Source organism: Xiphophorus maculatus, chromosome 22 (genome assembly GCF_002775205.1).
Source record: "Xiphophorus maculatus strain JP 163 A chromosome 22, X_maculatus-5.0-male, whole genome shotgun sequence".
NCBI classification, from domain to species: Eukaryota; Metazoa; Chordata; class Actinopteri; order Cyprinodontiformes; family Poeciliidae; genus Xiphophorus; species Xiphophorus maculatus.
In genome coordinates this window covers 14,323,438-14,337,325 of record NC_036464.1, presented here as the reverse complement: position 1 = coordinate 14,337,325, position 13,888 = coordinate 14,323,438, and the positions used below count along the sequence as shown (strand labels likewise).

The 13,888-nt window shown below is 38.5% G+C and overlaps 1 protein-coding gene across 4 annotated transcripts; it reads right to left on the bottom strand.

Annotated features, from left to right (window-relative positions):
- Positions 1-12,950, bottom strand: zfand4 (zinc finger AN1-type containing 4). 4 transcript variants are annotated; one of them, XM_005801564.2, is made up of 11 exons: positions 12,651-12,950; positions 11,172-11,239; positions 9,863-10,168; positions 8,571-8,646; positions 7,981-8,048; positions 7,686-7,872; positions 7,001-7,142; positions 5,357-6,553; positions 4,727-4,781; positions 2,433-2,550; positions 1-1,070 (listed from the first exon to the last, which is right to left on the bottom strand). In XM_005801564.2, exons 3-11 carry the CDS (start codon positions 10,044-10,046, stop codon positions 935-937), a joined length of 2,163 nt encoding a protein of 720 aa, XP_005801621.1. In that variant the 5' UTR covers positions 10,047-10,168; positions 11,172-11,239; positions 12,651-12,950; the 3' UTR covers positions 1-934. The 4 variants fall into 4 exon arrangements, with proteins under 4 accessions (XP_005801621.1, XP_005801620.1, XP_023183303.1 ...); XM_005801563.2 differs by lacking the exon at positions 11,172-11,239; XM_023327535.1 differs by lacking the exon at positions 11,172-11,239 and having other exon boundaries at positions 5,357-6,550.
- Between the last annotated feature and the right edge of the window lie 938 nt (positions 12,951-13,888).

Sequence of the window (13,888 nt, the reverse complement as noted above, 5' to 3'; positions counted from 1 at the left end):
TTTAAACAGAAGGAAACTTTATTAGATCAAACCCCTGTGGATACTTAACCAGCATTTAGCTTTTTTTTTTTTTTTTTGCAACAGCGAAGCAATTTAAAAAAAAAAAATTAAACTTTTTTTTTTAATGGCAGCCACCTTACTGTAGACACAAAGACCATAACCTACCCCATTCTACTACAGCTTAATCAATAAGTGGACACATTACTGACATTCACACTTACATACATTGCATACTTACCATTTCAAAAACAGCCTTTATTTAAATAAGTAGCATTAATTAATAAATATTAGAGTATTTTATCAATAAGTGGGTGGACTGGTTTTTTTTTTTTTTTCCAAAAGAAAAAATATATATATATAAATGATGCATTTATGTGCCCAGTTAAGAAAAGACATTTAGATGTACAGAATATAAAAATCTGGATAACAACACTTCAAGAGACAAGCACAGAAATGTACGCAGCTTTCCCCACTAAGAAGTAAAGTTAGATGTAGAAATATAGTTCTAAAGTGCATCTGTTTTAAGACTTGTCAAAGGAAGTCAACAGCGGTCCTATTGGGAAATAAAATAATAAAGTAACAAAACGTGCAGCAGATATAGAGGAAAACCTACCTACATACATGCAGTTTATTTTAAAGACAAAAAGGAATAAACTAAGTAAGAAATACAAAAGACATATTTTCACATTGTCAAGAGGTGATAATTAGTTCTGTGCCATTTCAGTCCACTCTTGAGTGTTCCACACTTGATTATACATAGTATTTATTAAAATTTTAAGTAACCTTGGCAGAGTAAAATAATAATAATAAAAAAAAAGCACACAGTGGTGTAAGTGTTTCTCTTTAAAATGCCTTTGCAGTACATTTTCTCCCTCTCGGTTTGTCAGAGTTGTCCTTCTGTTTGTCCCCTGTAAGTGGTGGCGGGCTCTGCAGTTTAGATCTTAGGCAGCTTGGGAGCACTGATAAGAGGGTTGGTCTCTTGCAGAAACCGTCGCCCAGCAGTCTTGTAGTCATAAGAGCAGTCATGTGTCTCGGCGTAACGGTGAGTGGCACAGAAATTGTTTCCACACCTAGAAGAATAAAGATATTACAATGAGCATGCAAAAGATTTGCTTTTAACTTTTGTTTTCTTGTTGTTTCTTCTTAATTTAATGTACTTTTTTTTTTTGCAAGGTACACCTTTATCTACACAAAATGGAAAATATTTTAGGACCATAAAAACTTTAAATATTGAAAGTATGAAACTTCAGGCTTTCAGTAGTAAAAATAAAAAAACTATCATAAGAAAAAGCACTTTCACTTGGATCCATTTTCTGGTGGAAAATATATATTTAAATATATATATACGTATATGTAGTAGGAACTTTAGTTCATTTTAAGGGTTTAAGCCAGATCAGCCAAGGTAGCTGCAGCTGTTTGTCTTTTCTTTCAGCAGAGATGTCTGTCGATGTCCCCAGATCTCATTAAACTAATAGTTCCACTCTCCAAACAATCCTGCATGTTTAGCTAATGTAATTAATTTATTTTTCCTCTGTTTGAGCCAAATGGCACAGTAATGAAGGTCTTCTGAACGTCAGTCAGCAGTCTTCAGCCTGATTGTGAAGCCAGACTGACTCAGAGTGAGAGACCGGCTCAGCAAACCTTTGCAGATGTTTGAGTTAGTTAGTTGGTGACACCATGAGTTTCCAATAATTTTCTTTTTTCCAGTAATTACTTAGAATTTTTGGTTGTCATTATCTTTAAGCCATACATGAAACACAGGCCTGGAACATGTCACAGTGTGATGATTCTAGATAACATGAGTTTCACTTTCTGAGATGACTGGTAAGAAATGCTGCGATTTTCTGCAACATAATATTTTTTTAGATGTACATTGCTTTATGAAAACAAATTTAATCAGACTTTTCTAAAACTGCTTTTGTCCTGGGTGTTTTTTTCCATGTTTTTTTTTTTTTGTGCGTTTAATTTCCGTCATGGAAATAAGCTTAAACACAACCACAATAAAAAATTAAAAACAAAATCCCTTTAATCCAATATTTGTTTCAATATTTTATTCATTTTTTAAATCAAATTCCACTGATGCTTGTTTAAATCTACGCTATTCTGTGTTTTTACAAATGAGAATAAGTACCATTCTTATTGTGCACCCAGAAACGCACCAGATGTGTTCCTGAACACAACTGGGTGCACAATGTTTGCAAGTTGCTGAAACTAAAGGTGAGATATATGAATTGATGCTACGAAATGACAAAACCAATAACTTTTAAAACAAAAAGTCCATTTTCCTTCGACATGGCAGCAAATCGAAGTGAACAAGGGAAGGACAGCTTTGTACAAAAAGGTGTGCCTCAAGGGCAAGGGTGAAAGAGAAAGATTTACAGTCAGACAGCAAGTGTTTAAATTGAAAACAGAAATGGATCTGGGGCGTTTACCTGCATTCGTAACTGGTGGCTAGTCCAGTTTTTTTGCCGCAAAGGAAGCAGTGCTTCGAGCTCTTTTTCTTGGAGCCAGTGGGGGCCTTGACTGGAGGTAGGTGGTACGTTGGAGTGCCTGAGAGCAAAGTTAGCATGTTAGGTACACGTCAGAGTAAAATGAACCACCTCAAAAAATGAAATGCAATAAAGTCTCGACCGTGTGGTCTTTTTTTATAAATTACTTCATGTAAAGTCTACAATCATGCACAGCTTGAAATGATGGAGCTTAACAGCATTTGTTAAATACTGCGATTCAACTAGTAGGAGCCGATTCAATTTTAGAGCGATTTTTAAACGCATGCAGATGAACATAAAATTTGAAGTGCTTCCTTGTTGACAATGACATGTTTGCAGATTGTTTTGGCTTTAATTTGCACAATCAAAAATCACTCCGCCTTTAAATGAGCACCTACTAGATCTGTCGCAGTAAAATGATGCAAAAAGTGACTGATAAAAACAACAATAGGCATATCTGTCTCTTCAGAGCTTTCAGGCATCGTGAGAAATGAAAGCAGCAGTTTCCTTCAGCTGTAAACAGGAAGAATAGTTGAAGACAACACAAACTAAAGACTGATAACTGCAATACATTCATCTCAGTGTATTTTGGAAAAAGAATTCTCATTACAGATTGCTTTGTTTTGATCATTGATCCCCTTGTCTTTCAGGGTAAACTAAATATCTACTTAATATCAATCCTCAAAAACCTTAAAATAAAACACATTTCATCAAAATACATTACTTTATTACACCAGGCTATTTCTGTTTAATGTTTTCCTTTGTATGTCAAGTGCTAACATTTTAGTTTCAGTCTGTTTTAGACCACACTAAAACTGTTTTAGTTTCTTTAGCTTTATTTACAATGCAAATAAAGCTTGCATTGTAATGCATTAGTTGTAAGTGAAACTATATTTAGCCATATTCTTAAACATTTTCATAATATCTTTGTCTCAGTTTGGAAACATAAAAATGCTTAAAAATTCACACAAATCAAAGAAACACGACAGACAAAAGTAAATAAAAAATGAGAATTTACCAGGGAAAATATTTGCGGAAGCTGCGGGGATTCTGGTAAATACAAATAAAACTGGAAGCTCTTTTATCAAAGAAAGCACAGCAAGGTTGCGGGCGAGCCAGATGGAGGGCAGATTTTTATTTTTCTGAATTTTCACCAGTTCGTCATGTTGCTTTTGCAACCACCCTTCTTTGAACAACTGCAGCACCAAAGGTTAGTTTCACATTTTGCTTTTCAGCAGACTCAATTTTATTATTCAGTCTGAGGTTCCTTCTATGTACACAGAGAAACTGCCAAGACACCAGCTCACCAATTTCTTCCACAGTGGAGAAGACTCCAAAAAAAATTTTAACTACAAGTTTAAATAAAGTCAAGCAGAACAAAAGTTGTGAAAAACCATATGTTCATTCAGGCTCCTCCAACAAAGCTGTAGTTTGGCAGCCTGCTTCGCATCTGACTTTTTCCAGGAATGAAAATGAGCATTCTGCTACAGGAAGTCAATTTGTACCTGCCTCGGAGGCATTTCATCAAACTGTTGAAACAGTGAACTGATCCTTAGCTGCCTTGAGCTGACAGCATGAAGGCTGAATGTGATACAGAAAAGATTCACTGTTTTATCCCGAGCTTTCAATCATCTGTCGTGGAACGTGCAATTTCAGCAGGGTTTTGGAAATCTCAGTTAAGGCTAAATGCCTATTGTAGAGGACACAAGGGGACTGATTTTAAGAGTTAATAACACTGCATTTGCTTAATGATCAATTGCAGATCATTCTGTCTTAGGTTAGGAAACACTCCATGACAGGCATTGGAAAATAGTAAACACACCATACCGGATTGAATGTTTCCTCTGCTTTCAATGAAAAAATGTTGAGCTGCATACAGGATGAAGGCCAGAAAAATATATTTAATACAGTCTATTGTTCTTAGCGAAATTAGACCCAACCTAAATCAGTGCTGCAACAAAAATGGGAAAATCTATTTGGCCATAGAACTCGGACTGGAGCATCTGTACACAAGTCCTACATTATGAATGTAAAATTAAGGAAATCATGCACAAAATCAGAGTAACAATTCAGAGTTAAAAAGAAAAGAAATCTATTATTTTAATTAAAAACATGGCAGGATTAAAAACACGGTACAAGATATGACTTAGTAACAATGACTTTGTTTTTTCTGGGAGTCTCCAAGAGCTAAGTGGTTGCGCGCACATTTTTCCACAAGTGAAGAAATTCTACCTTACCTAATGTCCCAAATGAACTCATGACTCCTCCAGCTGATGCAAGACAGTTACTGGTCTGAAAACAAAGCAACAAGGACAAAATATGCACAAGTAAAAAATATACACAAATACACAATTTAAAATTTTTGTGATTTGATCGCTTCATTTATCTCATGCTGTATGATATTAGCAAGACATTCATTTAGAATTAAATTATTGAATATTGTTATATTCATTGAAAATAACCAACACTTCATTTAGTTTCTTTTTCTACCTTTTTTCATGATTTCTAGCATTTAGATGAATCCAACTGGAGTGAGATGTGTTGACCGTCATTTACAATATTCTACTAAATACTACCCTGAGCAGCCCTTTGAGATTTCGATTTTGCCCCCTTTGATAATTTGATGACAATTTTGGCTTTATATATTGTGCAGCTCCAAATTTATCTCCATAACTCATGAAAACACTTTTCTACAAGGGGGTGGGCGGGTGGGAGGTCGGGGGATTGAGCCATTTTATCCAAATGTTACTACTTACACCATAAAAAAAAGGCAAATAAACAAAGTTAAGACAACAGTTAAAACACATCTTTTAAAATAAACTTTAAAAAAAAAAGCTGCACGGCTACTGATGATTGTGTGAGCTCACCCTATAAGAAGCTGCAGCTCGGCGCAGTGGCGACATTGGTCTAAAGAGGTCTTCCTGAAGAAACTTGTTGGTAGGGATGGATGGCAGCCTGGAGCCAAGGCCGCTCTGTCCTGAGGCAGTGGCTGCAGGAGGTAAGGCCAGTGCAAAGCCCAGACTCTCTGCAAGGCCGTCTCTGCTGCTGCTGTCTGGAGCTCTGGTGGAGAGCGACGCAAAGAGCTCCGAGTTGTTCAGAGACCCTAGTGGCTCCTTACAGGCTTGGTTTACCATCTTAGTGATGCCTCTCGCTTCCCTCTTAGAAATGAGCTCTGGTCGTTTGCCAGGTGACTCTACTTTAACGCCGCGAAGGCGTGCTGGATGAGTTGCTAGGGAGGCTGGAGGATGAGGGGATGTGCTGCCCGACTTCGGCGAGGATTGTGCTTGTAGGTTGGACTGTATGCAAAGTGTTGAGTCAAAAGGCTGAGAGAGGAGTCTGGTTGCTGAAGACGAGGGAGAGGCAGGTAACGGAGAGGGGGGGCTGATATGTACCGATGTGCCAAGCTGGGTTCCATCAGCTCTGCTGGTGAGTGCGTCGCTTGTGCCAAGAGTCCAGGGGCAGAGAGGGGAGGGGGAGTGCGGCAGCTGGTGCTGAGCCCCCACATCAATGGTCTGGTGACCTCCTTCATGCTGAATGGACATATCCAAGCTCAGAGGGTCAGAGAGTTCTCCGAACGACGCCCCAGGCTGTGCTGGTACCACAAGTCCAACCGGCTCCTCCAGTATACTCAGCCCGACTGCCTCCACCGACGGCTCAACGGGGTCAAAAGGGGATTCGCTAGCCCCTCTAGTGCAGAGCGGAGGGAGCTGAGGGTAAACGCAGTCTTTCATCAATCTGCTGCCAATATCCATTCGAGACACTTTCGGAGGAGGGCGGATTTTTGCAAATGGCGGGCACGCCTCCCAGGGTTCCTCCTCCTGAAGCATGTAACATGAAGACGAAGAAAAAGGAGGAGAGCGTCTGTGGACGGTGACGTGAGCAGAGGTTGAAGCAGGGGGAGGCGAGGTGTCAGCAATTGGAGGCAGTGGGGCATTTGTCTGCCAAGGCTGGTTGATCTGTGGGAGGGAGCGAAAGAGGCGATGAAGATGTGTGCTGGGAGGTCCAAGAGAGCTGGTGCCAGGATGTGGATGAGCAGGCGCCAGCGGCGTTACTTTAGCAGACTTCTGGAAGAAGACAGAGAATGACGCATTTCCAAATGCTAGCAGATGATCGTTAAAAGTCAATGCATTACACAGTTTGACATCCTGCACTACATGGAAATGCTACTGAAGCTCAGGTTCTCTCTGTGAGGATCTATGCTTCTATCATGATGTCAGCAGATTTCTATCGCTGCTTAATTACAGCAAAGCTTCAAGCGGTAACAATGTAAATAATTCAGTTCCCTTCTTATAAAAATTGACAAATGAACAAAATTTACATCAGTAAACCAAAAATGTCCAAAGCACCATCGCATATATAGTCCCAGCAGAACTTTTATATTTGAAGTTCTCTTGATAAATCTGCTTACTTTAACATTTTACAATCAGAAATATATAAAAAGTATGATGTTTCCACACCTAAAAGATGCATTAGAGAAATACAAATATTAACATTTAGATAGGTTTTCTGACCTTTTTATTAAGGTTCATGTCCTCCATCTTGGCTTTAAGCAGCTTCATTTTGGTCATGGTGATTGAGTTCTCCAGGCAATGCTGTGCAGCTGCTGAACTCTCTCCATCCTCCTCAGCGTACACATTGTACACTGAGCCACCACTGAAACACATGGCAAGCAAAAAGCACTTCCAGTAAGTTATCTAATAATATCAAACTAAAAACACCTGCTTGTTTTTCTCTTGTTTAAGCATGTGGTTACTGCAATAGCCCTATTTTGGCTGCTTTAAGCTCCCGGTGTGGCATCTTTACCGTAGAGGATCTCTGGGTGTCTTGTCGCAGGGTCCTGGAATGCAATTAAAAGTAACACTTTGCATATAGCTGAAACACCTTTATATGCAAAGGTATGTGAAGGCCACTGAAGATGTAGTGGTGAACTGCCATTTCTATAAAACCAATGTTCTCTTGTCTGTTTCAAGAAGTTAGGTGCAGTGTTTTTATTTTATTAATGCAGAGTTTCATTCATGTTTAACCAAGTTAGCAGCAAAAATAGTTACAAATCCCGATCCATGTAAATTGATATTTTTAACTCTTGTACTCCACTGACCTTCCTACAGTATAGAGTCTTTATAACTGTAATCAACATTGAGTTTCAGTCAACTATTTAATGAGCATCTCAAATGGTACTGAAACAATAAAACCAACCTTAGAGACTCGGAGAGGGGAGTCAGGGTCCCGTCTCCCCTGTCAACGACTCGGAAGAAGCTCAGTTGGTCGCCCTCGCGATACACAACAAATGTGACCTGCTTATTTGTTTGGTTTTTGTCCCAACCGTCCTCCTTCGTGCTCTCCATCAAGTCAGCCACTTCCTTGATAGGATCCTCCAAAGTTACTGACAAAAGAAACAAGAGGAGAAGGATTCTGTGATTAAAAATAGGAGCACGTCTACTCAATACAAGTCATTTATCAAATAGTAAAGATTTCTTTTTAAATGCCATACCCCTCCTGGTGTTAATTGGGCCTCCCCTCATGGCCAAAACAAGCTTCAATGTGCAGCCCTCTGCAATTCTGCAACAGTAGATGCCAGATTTAATATGTCTACAAAAAAATTCCACACATTTGCACCAAACGCTCTGACTCAAAGCAGAAATTCCAAGAGGCGGGATAAGATCTAGAGAAACCTAGGTGGGAATTTTAGAGGGGTAGATGCTCTATTTTACTCCTGGAAACCTAAATGCATGCTGCAGTGTGATAAAGGAGCCTGGTAAGATTCCACAGCAGGCTGTTCATGTGGAAAATTAAGTGACACGCATAACAATACAATCAGCTGCACCCAGCAGAGAACTGAAGGTTGCATGCTGCAAAATGATCAAAGTGGAAGAGCAAGTTCTCCAAATGTCCTCATATGGGGCTGCTCTACAGCTCTGGATTATTTATGTGTGAAACTATGAAGACTCCCACTCCACCCATAACAGCACAAAAGCTTTAAAAAAAAAAAAAAAAAACATCTTGCAAATGACTAACTGTACAGAGATTAGGAAGTTTTGGCACAGGTGCCAGGGCTCCAAATGACAGGAAGTGTTGATTTACCCATAATCATGTAGACAATGATCATCATCCAGCTCAACATTGTTCCAGATAAGATGCTGCTGTGCAACAGGGATACCTTTATACAGTCAGAGAGAGGGGAGGAGAGAGAACAACCAAAGTTCACAAGGATCGGTTCATGTTTCATTTGCTAGTTTGACTAATGGAGGAAGGCCTTCAGACGTAATGATACATGACTCATGCCTGCCCCCTAAAGACTAAATATGGCATCTGCTGAAAAAGCCAACATGTAAACAAAAATGATCCACTACTATAACCATTCACAACTGAAAAGTTAGTTATGTAATAAAAAAAAAAAAAAACATATCTGTAAAAAATTAAGCTTTTAAATAAATCAGTGTGGCTCGGCACACTTAAAAACTAAAAGATATAATAATTATCTACAAGCTGAGAGTCCACACAACACACAGCTTGAAATGAGATCGAGTGTGTGCATGATTGGGAAGCCCACTGTGTGGATGAACTTCTAACTCCATGCTGGGGGTAAGACTCAGTCTCAGGAAGTGAACAGTGGTTGCTTCATTGCTGAGCAGCATGAGCTGTGAGAGACATCTTAAAGCTCACACACAGAGAACTTGGAACTTCGTCTTTACTAAAACTAAAGACAGTTTGGGAGGAGTCAAGAAAGAAGGCGATGTACTACAACAACCTTTACAGGTTAAAATAATCAACACACAAATTCAATAGATTTCTAAAACAGCCTAAATAGACCAAAAAAATGTAATTTAGATATTTAATTAAAATACTTTTTATGTTGCAATTTCCTTTTTATTCAATAAAAGCACCCCCTGCTTTTTCAGAGAATTGAGAGGCAAACATTTATGTTAGATTTTTAATTGAGACATGTGAGCCATAATGACAGAGACCTATTGGTACATTGGTGGACCACAATGTGCTCACACAACTTGCAGTGCATTAAAATACAAAGCCTCATACAAAGCCCTGTTCAAACCTGAGAAGGTGTGTGTAAGAGAAGCAAATGTACAAAACATGGAAGGAAAAAAAGTACCTTAGACTACTTTTGAGAGGTTGAAACCTGACTTTATCTCAAGCCAATAAATTGTCAAACTACACATTACATTTCAGATGAAACTGAAGAACCATTTCACATAACTCCGATCCAATTTAACATCGCAAAAAAAGCAAGGAAAATATATATTCAATGGAACACCTGGGTTCTTTTCATTATGTCAGTTTTAAAATAGATGATCTAACTATAATTTATACTTGCAAGAATAAAATTTTCTGAAAAGCAGACTGAGTGAGCTTTGTACCTTCCAGCCTCTGGATCTTCGCTTTGACTGAAACGACAGCTTCAAAAGGCAAGACGCGCAGCTCAAAACAAGTTCCCGTCAGGGTTTCTATGAAAAGCTCCATAGTGTCATAGAAGGGAAGCTTATACTGAAAAGCTCCCACGCTGTCGTCATTAAAGAAGGGGGGCTCCTTCCTGTTGGTCATCGTGGGAGAATGGCAGACGCACTTCAGAGGGTTGATGGAGCAGTGAGGCTAACCCACGGTGACGGAGAGGGGGACTGCTCACTCCACTCGTTACAGACACGCATCATGAAGGACGACCTCAGCTGAGAGTAGAGGCAACAAACAACAAACATCTGTCACAGTGTGCAGGGAGGTCTGTGATTTTATTAAGTGCGAGTGTCCAATTAATCGCTCCAAAAGGTTCTAAATTAACCTGGCAGAAAGCAACACACCAATTAGTCAGTAATTTAAAAAAAAAAAGGGCCAATTTTCCAATAATATCATTTGACCAATGATGCAAATGAAAATGTTCACTTCTTTTAGTCCGACACATTTCTGTTCAGTATAAAAATATTATACTGAACTGACATAATCCAAGTGAAATCTGATTTCACTTGGATTATTTGTAACCACTCAGGATACTTGCAGCATATTTGCGTTTTTTTTCCTTTTAAATGGGTAATGTCATTTAACAATTAAAATTTAAGAAGTTTATCCACATAAGCTTGTGTATGCTAAAGAATGTGTCATTCACTTAGAAATCAATACAACAGACTTCAAGGAGAGCCGTAAACCTGCTTAAAGCCTATGCATCTCTGTACCTAAGCTCATTCAGCTGAGGTTTTCTCGATTCATTTATAGTTTAGGTCCTTCATTTAATGCTTTAAACACTTACTAAAGGATACGTAATTAAGTAAAAAAAAAAAAAAAAAGAAGAAAAAAATCACTCAAGAGTCATTTGTAGAATAGAGAAATTTAAACTGTTGCTCAACTGTTGAGTAATTGAGAGACACCACCTCTGGATGCAACAAGATGCAAATTTCTCATTAAACCTTCAGCATAGTATTAATGTCTTTGGCCAAAATTCAAGAAGATCAGGTGTGCTACATAAGCTCGTTGGTGGTATAAGGTGTCCAATGGCTCACCTAACCCTCTGACAGATTATCGTGTGTCTCTTGAATTAAGCAATGTACTACATGATATAAACTGTAAGGACAGTAGACCAGAACACCCACACGTTCCATTTAGTTTGAGTCAAACAAAATGTTAACATTTGAAATCAGAAATACACATGTTCAACTCATTTGAAGGCAGAATGATGATTACATTTTTAAATGAAGTATATTATCTTGGTCCAACATGTCTCGCAAAATAACCGTCCAGATGCAATAAACCTAAAAGTAGAGAGGCACCAATTAATGACAGATAAATGTTGGAAAAATAATCATCCCTCATTCCTTAAACATTAAAACTTTTTAAATGTGTGCTATGAAATAATTTAGCACCCATTCATTGGTTCAATGCCATATCAATGGCACAATATGGCAGCCTCGCTTCTGTCAGACTGCACCAGGGCCGCTGTGGCTACAATCCAGTAGCGTCCATCGTCAGTGTATGAATGTGTGTGTGAATGAGAATGACTCATTCCATTGTAAAGCACCCTATGAGATGAAAAGCCCTATACAAGTCTGATGTCAATTTCATTCAGTATTTACTCATTAAAACTGTATAGTATATTGAATCAGAACTGTCATAATATCAGTATCAAGGTGTTGCTTGGAAGCCAGATTTAGTAGGCCGTTATACATCATGTATAACGGCATGATGTATAATCATGCCGTTAAATTAAATTCTGTATGTCAATAACATAGTTGGTCAGGTGTGGTGCTTGACTGTCCTTATTGCCCACATCATGTCTAGATTTTGGTGACAAGATCTAGACATAAGAGTGAGTTTTGGCACTCTCACTAAAAGTGCTAAAATGCTTAGCGAGAATATTGCAGTGGTGGAAAGATATGCATACCTAAATGAGTGGCTAAGGAAAAAGGGGTTAATTTCAACCGACAGTAACATTAAGCAATAATACTGAAATACAACGTTTTACCATGCCTGAGAGGTTTTGAAGTACTATACAACATTAAGTACAAAAAGTTAACAGTTACACTTTTAAAAAGTACATAAATATAGCTTTAGGACTTTAAAACGGCAGCAGAAAGAATTACACAAAAGAAATGCAATCATGTCCTGTAAAAACACACAAAATATCTTAATTTTGGAGCCCTTTTAACTTTTAAGGCAGCGTGATTTAAAAACTTGTAAGATTTTTTTTCAGTGACTAGAGCATATGCTTCCTGTAGAGAAACAAATGAAACCAAACACTGTAGAATAACTTTCTGCTAGATAGTCTCTGTGGTGGGACAGGCCTCAGATATTGTCACGGTGGCTGTTGAGCTGAAACAGGCCCACTGTCTAAAGAACAACGTTGATCAACTTACAAACTAACATCCGTTATTTGCTAAAGCGGCATTTATCGACGACGCAACGAAAACACAGGGCTTGGTCGCAGTACAAAAGCAGAAACCACATGCTAGGCAGGAGGAGAACATAAAAATGTTGCTAGCAGTAAAAAAAAAAAAAAAAAGAAAAAAAAATGGAGATGAATGGAGTTCAAACCGTGTCATTGTTATTTCAGAACTCAGCGTCAATAGAAACATTTCACACGGGCATTTTTTAAACATGCAGATTTTTCACTTGGTTACTTTTAACCCCGAATTTAAATAAACATCATCATTCAACCCCACTTACCAGTAAGTCCCATCTAGCCGTCGATGCTACAGGCGTTAGCTTCCGTTGCCATGTTAGCCAACAACTCAAACAATGGCTTCCCTTCACGGGCTGCTGCTAGGCTACATCCAACACTGGCTTCGACTCGGTCCTTCTGTTGTAGCCGTTTAGGGCGAAACTGCCTTTAGAACTGAGCAACATCACTTACGACTGCCAAACCTAAATCACAAAACGGAGCAAAATATACTGATCGGTGAGCGTCGCCGTTGTGTGCTGGTTGGCGACATCTTTTACCTGTCAAAGGGGGCTGAGCAACACCTAAGTGACTCACAATTGATTGATTATGAAACGAACCAATAGAACGAGGCAAAGTGGGCGGGACAACATGGCATTTCAGTTCGTTTTTATTATTGGGATGTTGATTATCATGGTGATGAAAAGTGTTTAAAAAATAACCTCTGCCATTTTGGCAAATAATCTTTCACAATGCATACAAACCCCGCAAAAACAAATATTAGTTTAAAAATATATATTTTTGAAAGTATGATTTACATACTTTCAAAGGGAGGAAAAGAAGGACACCTCAATAAATGTTAATTCTTTATTAAAAAATGTTCAAATATTTATGTCTAATATTTTTATTTCTCTCTGGAAAAGTAAGTGCTTTAATTTCACTTGTAGATTAATCTTGTAACCCAATAAACAACAAATATCAACAAAGTACTCCTCTACCCATATGTTGTCTTAACCCTTTTGAAACATTTCAGTGAGATGCTTCTTGTGTCCATCTGCTATTCTCTGACAACTGAGGAAAGTTTACCCCACTCCTCACTTTCAGCTGTAAAATGTGTGAAGGGTTTCTTGGATACAGACTGTTTTAATTCACACCACAGCATCTCAATGAAATCAAGATCTGAGCTTAGACTTTTTGTCTCTTAATTCTAAGCCAATCTTTATTATGTTCCGACTTGTGATATTGCATGGTTCAGTGCTACAATAAAATAGTCTAATTTTCCCCGGTTCCTACTCGGATACATGACATTAGTCATAATGGTGAGGTGGCCAGATGCAACAAACCCTCCCTAAAACTGTGACATTTCCAACTCCATGCTTCATAGTTGCTATGAGGCTTTTTCCTGGAATGTTGTCTTTGGTTTCTGGTGCATGACAAGTTCAATTTTAGACTCACCTGTCCTCAGAAACATGACTTGTAAAAGTTCTGGTCTTCATCTATACTTTCTGTGGCAAACCTTAGTTTG

Bases quoted from the DNA above. Each gene is read 5' to 3' on its own strand.
- zfand4 (XM_005801564.2), bottom strand. From the start codon at position 10,046: ATGACCAACAGGAAGGAGCCCCCCTTCTTTAATGACGACAGCGTGGGA. The intron at 8,647-9,862 runs GTACAAAGCTCA...GACTGTATAAAG, and splicing joins GAAGATCCAGAGGCTGGAAG to GTATCCCTGTTGCACAGCAG. The intron at 1,071-2,432 runs GTAAACGCCCCA...TTATTCTTCTAG, and splicing joins GCCACCAGTTACGAATGCAG to GTGTGGAAACAATTTCTGTG.